Below are 17,964 nucleotides of genomic sequence, written 5' to 3' on the forward strand. Positions count from 1 at the left end.
TCCTTGAGCACTACTCTTACAAAGCATTATGAATTAATTTTCAAAAGTAATCTTGAGACTTTCCAGTTTTTTGAAAGAAACCTATTTGTAAGAGATTTATCCCACCCAATTATTTGATCATTTTCGAACCATGATCTTGAACCTTAAAAACCCTAATACGGAGATCTAGTTTTGTTACTATCGAGTCACTGCCAGATTTTTATTATGTAGAATTGTTCTTATAAGTTACTTGCTGGATCTTTTCGCTTATATTATTTTGTGTTGATCTAACCTCGGCAGTTAAGTAAGATGATTGTCAGACTTAGGTGTACCACATGTAACGGTCCCCTCCATATTTTTAGGTTTCAGGTGCCAGATGAGGTAGAAGATTGGTGCGAGGAATCTTTGATAGTTTTGATGTGTCTTAATGACTAGGCAACTTAGGTATTTCATTGTTCTATCAAAATTTGTTAAAATTACCGTTAAACCTAAGTTATTCTCTCCTCTTTTTTGTCAATTCAATAATTTCGTTACATAATTGCTTACCTGTGTTAATTTTTGATTATACAACTGTCCTCTGTAATAGTCACTAGTAGAATAATCACATTGCATCTATTTCTTATTTACCGAATAAATACTGAGGTATGTCTGTTTAATAGCTCATTTGTTTCATCTTTAGTTTTTTTCGCTAATTAGTTAGCACCCGTACATACTACATACTACTAGACGTCGAACTCCTATGCTAAATAAAAGTCGAATCCCTGGCCCAAGTGAATTAGAGCTCAACCAATGCGTCAAATATTTGTCACGCATTTCATTTTTAGTTCTTCCTCCTCTGCAACATGTTTTGTTTCCCGACCACAATTGGAACCGACTTGGACTCATTTGAAAAAACAAAACATTTTCCAAAATCAGCTGTTTGCAATTTTCTTGTGACAAAAAACTCAAGTCGATATGCAAGTTTGAATATGTGTATCTGTGTGAAAAAAACGGGAGGTTCAAACCTCCCAAATATATTAACTGACCCAAACTCTACCCTGCAACAAATGTAAAATATTATTTGAAATGACAAAGGTAAAATAGCAGGGCAGTATTGCACAAGACAACATAAACTATAAATCTCCTTTGATAACTTAAATGTTCACAAAACCAATCCAGATAGAACCAATTGGATCCACCAAAGACTATTACTACAAGGAAAGAACTATCGGAAAAGTTTGTTGCTGAACTATGTTTTTATGTCCTGTGGTCTGCTTTGCTATAGAAAATCAGTGAGTCACACGTAGAATTTTAATCATATATGATGTAACATACAAGTGCTTGCTCACTCCCGGGGTCGGGCAAGCCAGAGAGAGCTAAGAGCTCGGAGCCGAGAGAAATAGTCATTGATTGCAATGACAGCACGAGCAGACTGCCGAGTCGTGAGTATGCGATGCAATTGTTGAAAGGTTTGTTGCCTCAGATTGTCTGCCTGGTATCAATAATAATTGCTTAACTTAATCTTTTCGGTTATGTAGATTTTTTTTTGACAATTTACAGGTTTTTAAGGACAATAAAAAATAGGATTACCTGACAAATGAAGTTTTCCAGCGTACCAAGCTTTCCCATAGCCATAGCCATTTGTCCCATATAACTGGCAACATTTCCTGGAGAATTTGATTGAGCCAGTGAACCTGCTAATGTGTCAGCCAGAGACTGCTGCAGGGCCTCCATTCCCTGCGACAAAGCATCCTCTGCCTGTTGGGATGACTGCTGCAAGTTGGTGATAGCTAACATTTGTTGCTCAGTCAAAGGCTCCAACTTACTCATGAGCAGCTACAAATAATAAATCTCACGGTTAGGAGAGTGATACTTTTAGAAAAAAGCCAAGTAATATAGATTGAAGAAAATATAATAACAATAGAAATTCTTGATATCAGTAGTTGGGTGGGGGGGGGGGGTGAGACTTTGTGTCGAAAAATTCTTTAGGAATTGCAACTCTTTTGTACGCATATAGCTTTTAGACTATACTTCTGTACATTGTAGTGTGCATACTAACGCTGCAATATCCTCGATTGAAGCAACTCAATTTTCTAGTTTCATATTCATCTCTCTGAATAAAGTATTCCCACTAGACAAGTCTTACTTAGGATTCGTAGAGCAACATTTGTGAAACAAACATTCAGTTTCATATTCATTCATGCTCGCAAGTTTTTCCATACTTGTACATAGAGTTAGAACTTCTCACAGCCCTAAAGAGAATTTAATCATTTGAACCTATAGATGAATCAATCACAACTAATGTAAACGAACTCTAGTCGAACACGAGTCGAACATGTGTTCGTTCGTTAAGCTTACTGGACAAAATATTTGGTTCGAACTCGAGTCCGATAGCCTCTCGAACCGAACTTATCGAGCTAGAACTCGAGCAAACTCGAGCGAACTCAAGCGAGCTTAACGAACAGTCCGGTTCGTTTACAGCCCTAATAATATCTATTACTCACAAGTATTTTTGTATTAGCATTCAAAGAGATAGGGTGCAGCAGATTGAGTGTAAACATACTAGATATCAATAGGACCTATACAACGTATGGATATCATTAATCAATAATCGGAGATGAAATCCCACCTTAAGCAGTTCAGACGAACGAAATCCACCAAGCCATAAAAAGCACCTCTCTGCAGGTGTTTTCCACATTCCAGACAAGATATGGAAAACATCAGCTTTAGCAGCCTCAGATTTTATCCTATAAATGTCATCATAGTGTGTCAAGATGCCGTCCACAATGATGCGTAGTTCAGCATCGCCTGCATGGGCATTAACAGCTCCTCTCAGTTCATTTGCTCGCCGAGTGTGCTCTTCCAGCCACCGCGCATATTCTACATCAAATGCCAAGGCTCCTACAAAGTGATGAGACCACTCAACTCAGATCTCTCAAGAAACAAAGAAAGGATAACAGAAAATATGCCTAGAGCAAGATGAATAAGTGTCTTCATGTTCAGGTTACCAATTAGGTCCATTACTCAATTAGGTTAAGGGTACTCAAATAGGTCCATTACTTACGATATAAGAAAGTGAGGCCTTTACTTCCTAATAAAATTACCAACTGGCAACAAGATTCTCCTTTATAACGACAGAATAAAGATATGCAATTGTGCCCATTAGCTTGGGCTTGGTCTGAAACAATACAGATGCTGAAACAGACAAACCGTTCAATGATATCTACGAAAAAAATATTATATTCCTATAATGTTATCCTTATTACTTAGGAGAAGAAAAGTTATGAGAATATGGTCATACCATTTCCGCTCATTGACTGAGACTGGTCTCCTGAACTTGAAATATATTTACCCTTCAGAAAAGAGAAAGACATTAATAATATGGCAGCAAACTTCAAGGTAGTCCAGAGTATACTACAGCAGATATTGATTCAACCTGCTGCCTAGCTCGTTGAAGATCTTGTTCAAGTTGAGTCAGCTGCATTCTGCTGCTCTCCAGCTGTTGGACATAAGCCTAAAATAGAACATAGGTAGAAGATATCATCTACTTGCAACAAGAAAGAAGGCACAAGTCATACCATATCAACACAATCTTTTAGATATATATTTCAAGACAAACCTGCTACGGACCATACATATGTAAACGGGACTCTGAGTTCCTAGATTACAAATAACCTAATAATAAAATAATCCATCCATCACGGAACATGCCCTAACTACTGAAAAATTCAAATGTTATGATCTTCTAGCCAGATAAGCAAGAATATTTTTATATCCTTAAAGCCACAGTGAAAATGAAAACTTAAAGACCGGAAAGAAAACTTCAAATCTCGCTTACTACTGAAGCTGTCACAGAAGTTTATAGTTCTTGACACTGAACTTCCACTGATATATCACTGTCCACGTTATACGTTGAAAACTTTATCATCATGTTCATATGGTTCCAACTAAATATTGAAAGATAAGGAAACCACATCAGAGATGTACCCCCATTGAGCTCTTTATAAACATGTTTAAGTTTAACTATAAACACTAGTTCTGGTTCCAGAAACAAGCATATATCAGTCACTTATCTGCATTCTCCATGAATAACAAAATGAGTAGACAATCTTTTTCAAGTCATTTTTTTAACATACAAATTACAGCTCAAATCAGAATAACTTTTTAAACAGAAGTGCTAATGTGCACGCATTAAGATATCAAGGATAGTCTCCACAAATTAGGTTTACTTTACACCAAAGTAATGTTAAACGAAACGAGAGGCATGCTTAAGGAAGCGGAAACAGTCCTTTGCGCAAATTCTTAGTTGACAAAACTCTGTTTAAATGTCAATAGTTCAACTATGCATTCAAATAGTAAACAATACTTAAAAAAACTCAAAAAAGCTTTGTTGCAGAAGTAGTTGGGAACAGCTATATTATTAATTGCAAAATCTGATAATTAGGTGTTCTGCAGCGCAAATTAGATAAATAATTATGTAAACTCTAGAAAAATGAAATCAGGCAGCTGGAAGAATTAGTCAGAGGCTTGCACTACTAAAGCAGAAAAAAACCCAGCTAAGTCCAATTAGGGTCTGCATTGCAATTCTTTTATTAATTTAAAACCAAATTTAATCAACTTGTATAGTTCCACCGGAAAGAAAATAGCCAAAATAAATTTAACATATCAATTCTTTTACCAGAAATCTATATCAATACTATGCTATAGTAAGCCGAACATGAGATATTTGGTTGGTTATTGGTTCTGTAAACTAAATAATAACTGTTAGATTTTAAGGCAGATAATGAGAATTGTTGAAGTAATACTAAAAAGTATTCTCTACTTCCATAAGAACGTTAAATGTAACACTAAAAAGATATTCTATACTTCCATAGTTTCAAGGTTCAAACCCTATCAACAGCAGGCTCTAGTTAACTACTCCCTGAAATTCAAGTTCAAATTTCATTAACAAAATATAATAATTAAATACATATTTTCTTCTTTTTTTTCAAGATACAGGTAAAGGATTCTGTTTCAAAACAATAAATATTAAGAGTAATAAGATAAAAAATATTAAAAATCCATCGGACAAGTTATAAGCTAGTATATTGGTACCCCAATAAATGTATAATGACCAAATATGTATATGTGCCTGTAAATGTATATACGACTATATGGATAAATATGTTATACCATGCATATGTTTAGATTGATCTTTCTAGTTCAGGTTCAAATGTGCTTGAATCATTCTCTTAGACAAAGATTGTATATGAGAAACAAGTTTACCTTTTTCCTAAGTCGGCTCTTTCTTGCAGCTTCGCGATTTTGGGCAAGTCTACGGAGTGTCTGTAATATAATAATTGAACAAAACTAAGCTTAGGAATTCAATCAAATCAACCAGAATCATGTACAAGTATTTACTTTACGAAGCAAAATAGATATACAATTAACAAGCCAGAAAGTTAGAACCTTTTGATCCCTTGACCTCTCGCTGGCATTAGAAACAATCATACCATCACTGTTATGGAACTACAGCCATGAAAAAACGGGTCAGCACAACTAAATTTTAAGAACCAGTTTAAAGTTATAATGAAACAGTCAAGCAAAACTTGATGGAAGGAATCCAAATCTCGGACAAATACAGATAGCAGTAAAGTAGAAGTTAAAAGTATCACCGCTGGTATCTTATCGTCAATATCTCCATCTGCAGAAGTATCGGTCCTAGGACTTACATTTGCCATCATGTTCTTCCTCACAAACTGAACTCGAAAACACAGTGTGGCTGCCAACTCCTTAAGGTAATTGCAGTAAAAATTTAGCATAAAGAATTAATAAAATCATAATGCAAATGATTGACTTTGCAAAGCATCTCCATAGAGTCTTACTAATACCCCAAAGCGCAATGCTAATCCTCGTGATAAAGAGATATAATATTCAACATAAAAAATCATAATTTCCCAAATTTACCTCAGAGAGAATGGCCAACAGACTCTAGAAAAATTGGACGGACACTTGACACTGTTGAATGATATTTAGGATCTCTGCTAATAGACCAGAAATGAAAAAGGAAATAGTCATAATCTGACTCAAGTAGGAAATAAATATATTCAGTACCAAATTATATATTCGAGGAATCGCATATTTTTGTATGTATAATGAATAAAACTAAGATATAAATTAAGAGTATAAGCAATCTGGGAGAAAATTCAATCAAATAAACAGTATGATAGCAAATGCTCCATACTGGGTAAAGAGAACCGTCAAGGTGCTGGTAACAACTTACCCTATTTACATAAACATGATTGTCCCACTTGAGCTAGAAAATGTACAGTCACTCTCATGGAAGATCAATCAACTCCATGAAGTAATATAGCTCACGAAAAGATTTAAGAAATCTTAAGACCTTCAAAATTGAGTCCATTTTTAACTTAAAACAGTTAATGTATGCACCATTTACTTTTTCGAAAAGCACAAAATTTCTAAGGTAAGTTAGAGGTAAGTTAGTCATGAAAATGGTGAAATTCTTTACAAAACACTATTAAGCCCATAGTTATCGTTTACAACATTCTACATGTTTGTAGAATAAACAAATGAGCGGAAACTTGGCTGTTTATATATCTCTTCTACGAAATATGTGAATTTTGTTTTACCCCCAACTTGAAACAAAACAATTGTGGGAATAAAAAAATATAATAAAAAAACTTCAGTTTCATCTTCAATATAATGCCGGACGTCTTCCGCATGAGAAAGGAAAGGACTTAATGTAAGTGGCAATACTTGTATTTTTCATGAAGAGGCTGTTCTTAAGGTTCGAACCCATGGGTTGACTCCTGCCCCATTTAATATTTGTTTATAATTCTAGGTATACCATCCATTCCATATATACTTAGTTATTTTAATTAGGTTTATACGTGTACACCATACAGGGAGACTTCAAATTAAGAGGGGTAAAGAGACCAAAGAACTAGCTAATACCAAAATAAAGCCCATTGATTCAAACTTTTACGAATATATCTCACATGTGTTGGAGCAAACTATGTTGTGTGGATGTAAAAATAAAACCAAACATCTAAATCTCACATATCTTGTCATGGTTATATTGAGATGTATTACCATGCAATTAAACATATTGTCCAGTTCACTTAAATATAGTTGTATGCCTACGCAGAGCTAGTCTCCTACTGCATTAATTTAAATGTAAACTTCAAAGGAATACAATTCTCTAAATGAGTTGTTATGCCTTGTTAGACTGTTCTTCTGCCTTACTATCATAGTATAAGACCGCTTCACTGGCTGAATCCACAGGAATTTGGCACCTAGACAATCTTCATTTCAGAGGCAGGAGGAACCCCTGCTTACTAACAAGGCAGCAAAGTCCCGGCAGAGGTATTGCCCACTTGGATTCCCCCAGCTCCGGGGTTAATAATCAATTCAAACAAACCATCAGACTCCATATACTTAACACTGTAAACGAAGGACTATTATTTGATATAGGCTCCCTATATATACCCATTTGGCTTGAAACATAATATAGAGAACTCAAATTTTAAATTGTAATAAATCAGCTTAAGTACAGAAGGATTAGTTGCATAATCAGAGTATAGAATTTTAATGTTTTATGTTATCTAAAAAGCCTTTCCTGACAAATAAAAATGAGCTTACCTCAACAGCAAAAATGTTAACAAGCAAATTAATAATCGAGACTTGATTACACATTAATTTTTTTAACAGACCCAAAGGTTACAGATGATTAGCTACCAAACTCTTCGACCCTGATTTCAAAACCTTAAAATAATCCTATTAGGGGTGATATCACTTATAATGTGCAGACTGTACAATCTTATGTATCAACTAACAAATTTCTTAAAAAGCTAATTTATATATGCCGTACATAGACTTCTATAAAAAGGTGAACAAAATAAATAATACTTATGGCTCTATAATATAAAACCTTTTAGATACAAATTGGTCATTCTAGAGTATATATATATATCATAGAGAAAAAAACACATATCAAACTTCAATTAGCTAAATATAAACAACTAGAAGGGGTTAAATATCAAAGTAGTCACTGAAGTGAAGGCCATATATCACTTCCTTCACTAATCTTAACGGGGTATCACTAAAGTCATATAAATATCAAATAGATAACTCTAAAAATGCGATTATAAATATTATCATATGTTATGTTCTACACATTTTTCTTCAACGCTACTATAACCAAATGAAAAGTTGTGAACTCTAGTATTTTAGATAATATATCTAGATTTAAAAAAAATTATTTACTATTTATTTTAAATTTTCTAGTTATTTTATCTTACTTAATTAAAAATAAATAGTAAATAAAAGTTTTAAAATCTAGATATATTATCTAAAATACTAGAGTTCATAACTTTTCATTTGATTATAGTAGCGTTGAAAAAATATGTGTAGAACTTAACAAAAGATAATATTTACTTTTTCGTCACATTTTTGAAGTTTATTTGATAATTATACGACTTTAGTGATTAAAGTGATACCCCATTAAGATCAGTGAAAGAATTGATATATCACTTTCACTTCAGTGACCAATTTGATATTTAACCCCAACTAGAAGCATGGTTTCGACACACAATGACACAAAACTGCCTCTACCTTTTTTAAGACTCGAACCTTCAACCTCTTCTTACCAAGAGAAGACAGATATCTGCTACACTATAAAATAATGCAAGGATTTTCAACACAATGTCAAGTATTTATATGTGTAGGCATCAACATAAAACACCGATAACGATAAGTCATTATCTCAACACAACCTCAAGGTGTCAGCTGGAGGACTTAACTAGATCATATATAAAGTTTTAACAAAAACTTGCCATATGCATAGCAGGCATCATTAAAAGCTACTTGACAAACCAAGCTACAGCATGTCATCTGTAATCAATACAAACATACATGTATAAAGATCACCTACTAAATAAAACGGGTTAAATATCATAGTGGTCATTCAACTGAACGCCATATATCAGTTTAATCATCAAAGTTAACGGGGTATCATTTGAATCACTAAAGTCATAATAAATATCATACGTATACCTCAAAATATGTATTCGAGAATTAAATTTTATTTTATGGAGTTCTATATATTTTTCTTGAATTCTATTACAACCAAATGAAAATGTATGAATTCGAATATTTTCTATAATATAATAAGATTTTTTAAAATTTATTTACTATTTATTTTTAATTTTGTAGTCATTTGCTTTATTTAAATAAAAATAATTAGTAGATAAATTTTAAAAATCTCAAAAAATCATCTAAAATACTATGAATTCATAACTTTTCATTTGTTGTAATAAGGTTTAAAAAAAATGTTTAGAACTCCATAAAATAAATTTTAATTCTCGAGCACATATTTTGAGATATCTGTTTCATATTTATTATTACTTTAGTGATCCAAATGATACCCCGTTAAGTTTGATGATTAAACTAATATATAACATTCGGTTGAGTGACCACTTTGATATTTAACCCTAAATATAAAACAAGGCATACATTCAAATTCATTTTTTTGATCAAGAATTTAATTTGAACTTCAACATGCTTAGAAAATGGGCTAGAATAGATTTCATCAAAATTTTATCGTTCATCAATTCATCATAGTCTAATCCAGGCATAAAAAAACAGAGAGAGAGAGTCAGAGAGAGGGAGAGGGAGGGAGAGGGAGGGAGAGAATGAGTCAGAGAGAGGGAGAAGGAGAGAGAGAGAGAGTCAGAGAGAGGGAGAGGGAGGGGGAGAGAGAGATTCAGAGAGAGGGGGAGAGAGAGAGGGAGGGAGAGAGGGAGAGGGAGAGAGAGAGAAGCTTACAGTGAATGGGAAAACAGTGCTGAAGACATAGAAATCTCCACTTCTTCAACATCAACAGCAGCCCAAAAACATAAAGATATATGTGTATTATATATAAGCAGCTAAGTGTTATGCTAAAATAGTTGAGGGAGGAGGAAGTGTGAAAAATGGGGAGCAGAAACAAGTAAAGCCTGAGTCAAGAACAACACCCAGATGGTGAAAACTGAAGGGGGGGGGGTGTTTAAAGGCAAATCAACTTTTGTAGTAGTGTTGTCTTTTTGTTGGCAAGCAAGTGCTTTCTGGAGCTTGTTCAAGAATGACGCCCGTCTCAGTATAAACAATCTCCATTTATTAGAGTTTATTTTGACTTTTTTTCCCTATAAACTTTTCATGTTTTCTATTGATTCATTTGGCTGCTGGTCATTATTACTTTCTGAAATATTATTGGCTTATCCCGGATATAATATATTATTTTATAATATTTTGACGGGTAGAATTATATAAAACGGATCAAATTTATGTGTTAGATTATTATAAACGGAAATAGTCGACAGTTATAGATTATTATTTTATCATCAAAAAGCGAATACGAGAGAGACGAATTCTTTTTATTAAAATTATTGAATTTATCAAATCTAAATATTTTATAATTTTTAATTTTACAAAAAATTATAATATTATTCATATATGTTGCAGTTTTCGATTTCAATGCTCATTATTCACTCATGTACGCTGTAGCCGTATTAAACTATTCAGGCTATGCCAAAGCATTTGACATCACCCATGACATCACTTATAATTGTTTTTTTTATATATTCATTATAATGACACCCTAAGATTTTGTTAAAAAGTATTTTAAGAAAAGTTAGTATTATAATTAGGAATGCACAAAAATTCCAAATTTCAAAAAATCGTCCGATCCGACATGATTTAAAATTCAGAAAAAAAATTATTCAAAAAAGGTACTATTCGACCCACAGACCTAAACGTGTCACGTATTTTCTTTAAAAATTCGATCAAGTCCAGTAGTAAAAATCTTAATTTATACTCGAGGCACAAAAAGTTGGCACTAATAAAAATGGATAAAAGTCTTGGACATATCCGGTCAAATAAAAACCCGAATTTTATATGAATTTTTCAGAAGATTCCAATATAAATTTGTATTAATTCAACTTTTATCAAATTTAACGAAAACTTGGGTAAAATTCTAAATTTTGTAATAAAATATAGTTTAAAAGTATAAAATTTTCAATAAAATCCAAAATAAATTAAAAAATGTATATAATTATTCAAAAATATTAATAATATTTTTTTTATAAATCCAATCTGGCTTGACAGGATTCATGGGCCCAGATATATTAGATGAAATCTAACCCGAATTTTTAAAACAAAACTTGCTCGATCAGATAATAAAAAATCAAGTTTTGAAAGCCTGGTCAAATTTGGCTCGATCCAGTTTTCATAGGAACTTTGTTTGTCACCTATTATTGTTCTACCAATGTATCTGTTACGTCCAGATTCTTTTGGCTTTCAAGAACACCCTTCGGCTTTCAAGAACACCCTTCGGTAGTGACATGAAAGAGAAGAGAATGTGAGAGTTTGTCCCCCCAATTCACCTCCGGTGTGAGAATTAGTAATCTGAGTGTAGAAGTAGTTTATTCGAGAATACAAGAAAGTAAAAAGTTTGAGTGTATAGAGAGTTATTCCCTGTGTTTCTTACTTTCACTGTATTTATATAGGCCAAACCTGTATAATTAAAGTTCGTCCGTTACGCTGAAAGCACGGACGAACTTTGGAGGCGGAAATCCTATGGGCATTTTTGTCCTGGTTGTCCTCTAACGGTAGTTTGGAATCTTTGGGCTCTCAGGCTTTTCATTTGGTGGGTTTTCAACTCAAAGTGTTTCTCGGCCTCATGGGTCTTTGTTCATTGGGCCTTATTGGGCCTATAGCCAACATATCTGTGTCTTTCGATTGGTCCGTTGGTCGGGCGATAAACAATCTTGGCCCATTTTGGGGAAACCATGGACATTTCCCGTCGATCAGGCGGGAACTCTGGACTGAGTACATGGACTAATGTCTCTTTATTTTCAAATACAGGGACATAGACTGAGTGAATACTCTGGCGGGAACCTCTTCCTCCCGACTAGAACGGAAGGCGAAGGTTATTTGGGTCCGTTTCTTCGTTTCTGGCGGCTAATAGGCGATCGGAACTATCGAAGGAGAAGGTGGAGGGGATCTACGACGGGTATATGATCCCTCGCGGTGCATATTGGTTGTACGATGCAAATGACGATGAGAGGATCTTTGATACCCGGGGTTTCCGGAGAGATACGGAAATTGGACAGTCGGCATTTTCGAAGTTGCCTTCAAGTGCGGCTTCCGGGTCCCGCTATTAAAAATTTTAAGGCATCTGTTCATCCAGATGGGCATCGCTCTGGGACAGATAGATCCCAATGGGTTCATCCACTTCAACTGCTTCCAGAACTGAAGTTCCACTATGAATTTCGCAAGAATCTGAAGAGTCAAGGCTTCTACACCATCGCCTGCAGGGCGGGTCGTGCGGATTGGACCACCACAAATTCCAACAACAAAATGACTCACACCTATTGGTATTTTATCAATGGTCCAAAGCTTGGCCAGTTTTTGACTTGGCAGGAAGTCGACCCCATAAAACTCATCATGCCTAACTTAAGAGAGGAGGAAAATGAGCTTTATTCTTCCTTGGTCGATGATAAGGTGGCGAAGCTTATATCTAAGGATTACCAAAGCCAGGATTCGATTTATGGTTTGTGGGGTGGGGGTAACAAATCTTTGTCCTTCGTTCTCTTCCTTTTCTTATATGCATGACTTCATTTTAATTGTGTCTAAATTGCTTTGTTTTAAGTGCGTCTAATTCATTTCGTCTAACCATCCTTCTGTTTTATTTACAGTGTCTTTCATGGAGGCTCTCCTGGAGAGGAAGCGGATGAAGGCGACTGCGAAAAAGACTGCCGAGGAGGCTGCTAAGCAAAAGGAGGGCGATCTTTCTTAAAAAGAAGTGAAAGAAGGAAACAGAAGGAGACCAACGGGAGCCTCCTGCTTTGGTCGAGAACGATGGAGAGGGTCAGGGCGACCAAGATGGTTTGGAGCAAGGTAATAAGTGGCAAAGGGGCCGAGATGGGATCATTTAGACGTATGTCCTCGGATGGGGAGTGCTGATGAATGATCATACGGTCTACCCGGCAATGATGTCGACAAAGGAGGTCGCTCTGGACCTCTACCGAGGGCTCCGGCTTCCAGCTGATCGCTCGCTCTATGCCGCAACTACTCCGACGGAGGCGTGCACAGAGCTGATGTCGTTTCTCTCCTTGGTAAGTACTTAATTTTTTTGTATTTCGCTTATCCTTTGTTTATACTATTTGTACTTCCTTATCGTTAGGCCGAACTAAGTTTTTTTCTTGTGGGTTTATATCAGGCTATCCCTTGAGCCGTTGTTGTTGCAGACAAGGTACATGATATGCAGGGCCAAATGGCCAATGTTATGGAGCTTGAATGAAGGAAAACTGCTGCCGAGGAGGAGCTTTGAAGGGTCCAGTTGCATAACGAGATCCCGGATGGGCATGCAAAGGTGCTTATCGTAGTCAATCAGTGGCTGGAGGGGGATTCGGCGAAGGCCAACAAGCACATCGAAAGAAGGAATGCCCATCTAAAGAAGGCTCAGAGGGAGCTTCAAAAGAAGCCGAAGAGGCTGGATCTGACTAAGGAGCGATGATTCCAGTTTGGTGCCGACCATGTGTTAAAGAAGGCACATGAGCTTGGCTAGGACTAAAACCAACTCATGGATGAGTCTTTTGAAGTTTCCATCGGCAAAATCGGTAAAGCAGAGCCCCTGGTAGTCTCTTCTGGAGAAGATGAAGATCTCTCGGACCCCGAGTTTCAGTCCTAGATTAGGACTTGTAATTTGTTTTTCGTTTGCATGTATATACTATTGCCTTCGGGCTTTTCAACTTTAACTGCCTTCGGGCGAATTATTTGATGGCCTTTGTGCCTTTTCCTTTTAATCTTAATTGCATCTTCGGTTTACTTGCCTTAGCAATTTATAGCGTGTCATATTGCATTTTTGGCTTTGTTTTTCCTTAAGAATATTTTTGTCATATACTTTATGTTGTGCAAGATATGCTTGTGTAATAACAAGACTAAATTACATTGACTATCCTGAGATTTAGTTGTATGATAGTCTAAATTTGTATTATATATTGTATTTCTTGAGTCTGTAAAATGGTTAGAAGATTAGACTGGTATATTTTTCTGTAAACAGTTTCAAGCCTAAGAATAAACTCTGGAAGAAGATCAAGTAAGATCATCCCCTAGAGAAAAGATATGGAAGCTTGGAGTTGAATACATCTGTTTTATGAAAAATATTATAAGTCAAGATATCGACAAGTCACATATCAAGTTATATAGAGAAGTTATTCGAGAACTCTAGAATGACTTATCGAGAAGTCCAAAATGACTTATAGAGAAGTCTCAGAGATATGGACAAGTCAAATTAAGATGTGAAGATTGGAGATATCGACCAGTCAATTTCTAATTAGAGATATCGACAAGTCAAAATGCATATAGAGATCTCAGAGACATCGACAAGTCATTTCTACATGTAGAGATCTAGAGACCTCGAAAAAACAAGTACACGAATAGAGATCTAAAGACATCGACAAGTCTAATACAATTATAGAGAACTCAGAGATCTCGATAAGTCATTATACATATCGAGATGTCACGTCTCTATAGAAAACAAACTGGAGATCTCAATATGAACCTCAAATATAGCAATGCAGACAAGTTAAATATTCAAGATTATCAATCAACAAACGATCTATTCACTTAGATTGAAAAGTCTACAAATACAGCTTAAAGAGTGCAAGATCAAGAGTCAATATTAACTGACAAAGGATGGTCACAAACCTACAAGATTTGTAAAGATTTATTAAGCCAAAAATAGAAAGATTCGGAGATAGCTTAGAAAAGGATTTAATACATCTTATTGCATGTTGTGTAAACCTATGTATACTAATCTATAAAGTAAACATCGGTCCTTTTTTTTAAAAAAAGTAATAAACATATCTAAATTTTCTTGTACTCTCTCAAGAAAGTAGCTAAGTTCTTATATTTTTAAGAACCCGGATTTGTAGCAAGATAAACTATTAATTCAAATTAAGTGAGTTTTGAAATATTGTGTTTGCTATGTTTGTTGTTTTTATTCTGCTAAAATAATATCTTTACAAATTGTAAACTGCCTTGTTCACCATATCCAAACAAGTTTTAAAAAGGTTAAAAATCAAGAAAACACATTCACCCCTCCCTGTGTTGCACTTAATATCTAACAAGTGTTATCAGAGCTAAATCTGAAAGAAAACAGATAAAGATCTTGGAAGTATGAGTGCACAGAAGTTAAGTAGCATCAAGATACCAGCCTTTGACAGAGTCAACTACACACTATGAAAAAAGAAGATGATGTTGTTTATAAGGATGGCCAATCCATTATATATACAGATTCTCAAGAATGGCCATTTCACTCCCATGGAAAGGGTTGAGGAATCTACAGATGGAGACATGGTCATTCCAGCTCATCATACTCCTAAAGACCCCTCAAAATATACTGAAACTGAAAAAGAGAAAGTCTCTCTAGATAACGGCTTACAATTAATATTGATAGAGTCACTTGACAATGTGATGTACAAGAATATTGTCAACTGTGACACAACCAAGCAGATCTGAGAAAAAATAGAGATTATGTGTGAGGGAACAGTGGAAGTTAGGTCAAATCAAAGGAGGATATTGGTGTCTCAGTATAAGGGTTTTATGGCCAAGCCTAAGGAAGGAATAACTAAAGTTTTTAAAAGGTTTAACAAGTTGATAAATGACTTGCAACTTCATGATAAGTATTATGAAGCTAAGAAGGTGAACCTAAAGTTCTTGTTATCTCTTCCTAACCACCTTGAACATAAGATATCATCCATAAGAGAAGGAAAGGACCTTAGTAGAATGACATTGGAGGTGCTGTATGGAATCTTGAAGACATATGAACTTGAAATGTTACAAGGAAAGTCATTAAGGTCAAATTAAGGACATGTAGTTGATGGATATAGTGCCTTGGTTATAAATGACAGTGAAACAAGTGAAGATGAGCAAGATGCACAAACTCCAGTCATTCAAGTTGTGGAGCAAAAGAACAAAGGACCCCAAATACAAGTTATTTGGGAGCTAGAAGAAGATGAGTACTATACCCTTGATGAACTAGATGAGATGGACCAATCTATGGCATACCTAGCTAGAAAAATTTCCAACATTAGGGTCAAAAAGCCAAGATTCTTCAAGAACAAGGGATAATCTTCCAACAACAACAATTAGAAACCAAAGACTCAGTACAACTCAGCTAGAAAAGGTGGCTAAAAAACTGGATCCGTTGACATATCAAATATAAGGTGCTTCAACTATGATGAGTTGGGTCACTTTGCTATTGAGTGCGCGAAGCCAAAGAAAGTGAAGAAGGATAAAGCCTATTTGGAATTGAAAGAAAAATATGAAGCTCTCTTGAAGAAATAACAGGGAAAAGCTTATATTGCTAAAGGAAAAAGTTGGGATGACTCTAATGAGGATGAAGACAAAGGAGAATTTGTAAACTATGATCTCATGGCTCTTGAGCATGGAGAATCATCCACTTCAAAGTTATAGGTACCAACTCTAACCACTATTGATTTAGATGCTAGTCAATATAAGGAAACTGTTGAAAAGATGCATGTAGAGATGTTTCATATACACACAAGCATGGTGGCAGCTACGGAGGAAGTGAGTAGACTGTCAAAGATAAATGAAGCAAGATTTAGAACTGTAGCTTGTTGAGCTTGAGACTGTTAAGTAAGAAAATGAATATCTAAAGAACAAGCTAAAGTGTGCTAGTGAAATTGAAGCTGTGTTGAGGGAAAATTTAGAGAAGAATGAGGTGAAACTGAAGTCATTCAGGAATACATCTGAGTTAGTTGGACAATACCATGAGAAGAACAAACCATTTGCTAACATAGCTATTGGTTTGGACTATGATGCCTTGAACAATAACAATAAAAATGAAAGTGACAAAGGAAAGGCTATTGCAAATCAAGATGTCCCAGCTATGCTGAGAAAAGTGGATGCACCTTTGTTCAAGGCATGTGAAGTCAATTTTAATGAATAAGAGTTGGTGATCAAGAAAAAGCTTGCAGATAAGGACAAAGAGAAGAATACACAGAAATTACTCCAACTCCTAAAACTAAAAAGAAGCCCATGCTAAATCAAGGTTCTGAAAAGCCGATCAAGGAAATCAAGACTGAAAATTCAGGAAAGAAAAAGAAGAATAGGAATGGGAAAATTGGAGTGAACAAAAGCAATAATTTTGCATTTGTTGCAGATGCTCCCAAGAAGCAATGTCAAAAATGTGGCTCTACTAGTCATCTAACTCACCTTTGCAAAAAGGCTTTTAGTGAGCCAAAAGTGGGAGCCTACAAATACAATGAAGCAAAGGCTGAAGACCCCTATTTCTTCTGTGATAAATTTGATTACATTCCTTGTAACATGAGAAATGACAAGCTGTTATAGACTGAGAATGAATCTTAAAGAGGCAAAAACTGAGTCTATAGCGAAACTGCAAAGCAAAATTTGAACAAAATTCTTTCTGAATCATCAAATTCTACTTCTACACATTCTTTTAACAAGAAAAAAGTACCCAACACTTTTTGGGTAGCTAAACACACTTAATCCTCATTGTGTGCAGGGCAAAAAGAAGAAGGTCATATAGATCATAAACAGTGGATGCTCCAGGTATATGATAGGTGATAAAGCCCTGCTATCACAATTTGAGGAGTTGGTTGGCCCATTAGTAACTTTTAGAGACAATAAAAAGGGCTTCACAATGGGATATGACAATTTAGTTTCTGAAAATATTGTTGTTGATAAAGGAATTTGGTAACAACAAAATTTGAGGTTTGTTGCCAGAATCAAGCTTTGTGACGGTCGTTCATCGTCGGAAAATATGAACATAGTGTGGTGGTTGTGATGAATTGGGGGCTGAGATCGCTTAGGGTTGGTGGTGGCTCCTTAAGGCTCTCGCTTCTGACCCATTGTAATTTGCCTACGTATCCCTATTTATAGGGAATCAAGCCAACATAGTTCTTAGGGAACAAGAAACCT

General features: G+C 35.2%; 1 protein-coding gene across 8 annotated transcripts; it reads right to left on the reverse strand.

The window, feature by feature from the left end:
* Window positions 1–1,087: 1,087 nt before the first annotated feature.
* Window positions 1,088–10,101, reverse strand: LOC141683200 (transcription factor TGA2.2-like). 8 transcript variants are annotated; one of them, XM_074487895.1, is made up of 11 exons: window positions 9,784–10,101; window positions 8,793–8,850; window positions 5,905–5,978; window positions 5,613–5,726; window positions 5,407–5,466; window positions 5,224–5,283; window positions 3,395–3,472; window positions 3,260–3,311; window positions 2,588–2,859; window positions 1,549–1,794; window positions 1,088–1,450 (listed from the first exon to the last, which is right to left on the reverse strand). In XM_074487895.1, exons 4-11 carry the CDS (start codon window positions 5,679–5,681, stop codon window positions 1,304–1,306), a joined length of 984 nt encoding a protein of 327 aa, XP_074343996.1. In that variant the 5' UTR covers window positions 5,682–5,726; window positions 5,905–5,978; window positions 8,793–8,850; window positions 9,784–10,101; the 3' UTR covers window positions 1,088–1,303. The 8 variants fall into 8 exon arrangements, with proteins under 8 accessions (XP_074343996.1, XP_074343993.1, XP_074343994.1 ...); XM_074487892.1 differs by having other exon boundaries at window positions 5,613–5,729; window positions 9,784–10,100; XM_074487893.1 differs by lacking the exon at window positions 8,793–8,850.
* Window positions 10,102–17,964: the final 7,863 nt, after the last annotated feature.

The sequence above is a fragment of the Apium graveolens genome, chromosome 9, assembly GCF_009905375.1.
Source record: "Apium graveolens cultivar Ventura chromosome 9, ASM990537v1, whole genome shotgun sequence".
Classification (NCBI taxonomy): Eukaryota; Viridiplantae; Streptophyta; class Magnoliopsida; order Apiales; family Apiaceae; genus Apium; species Apium graveolens.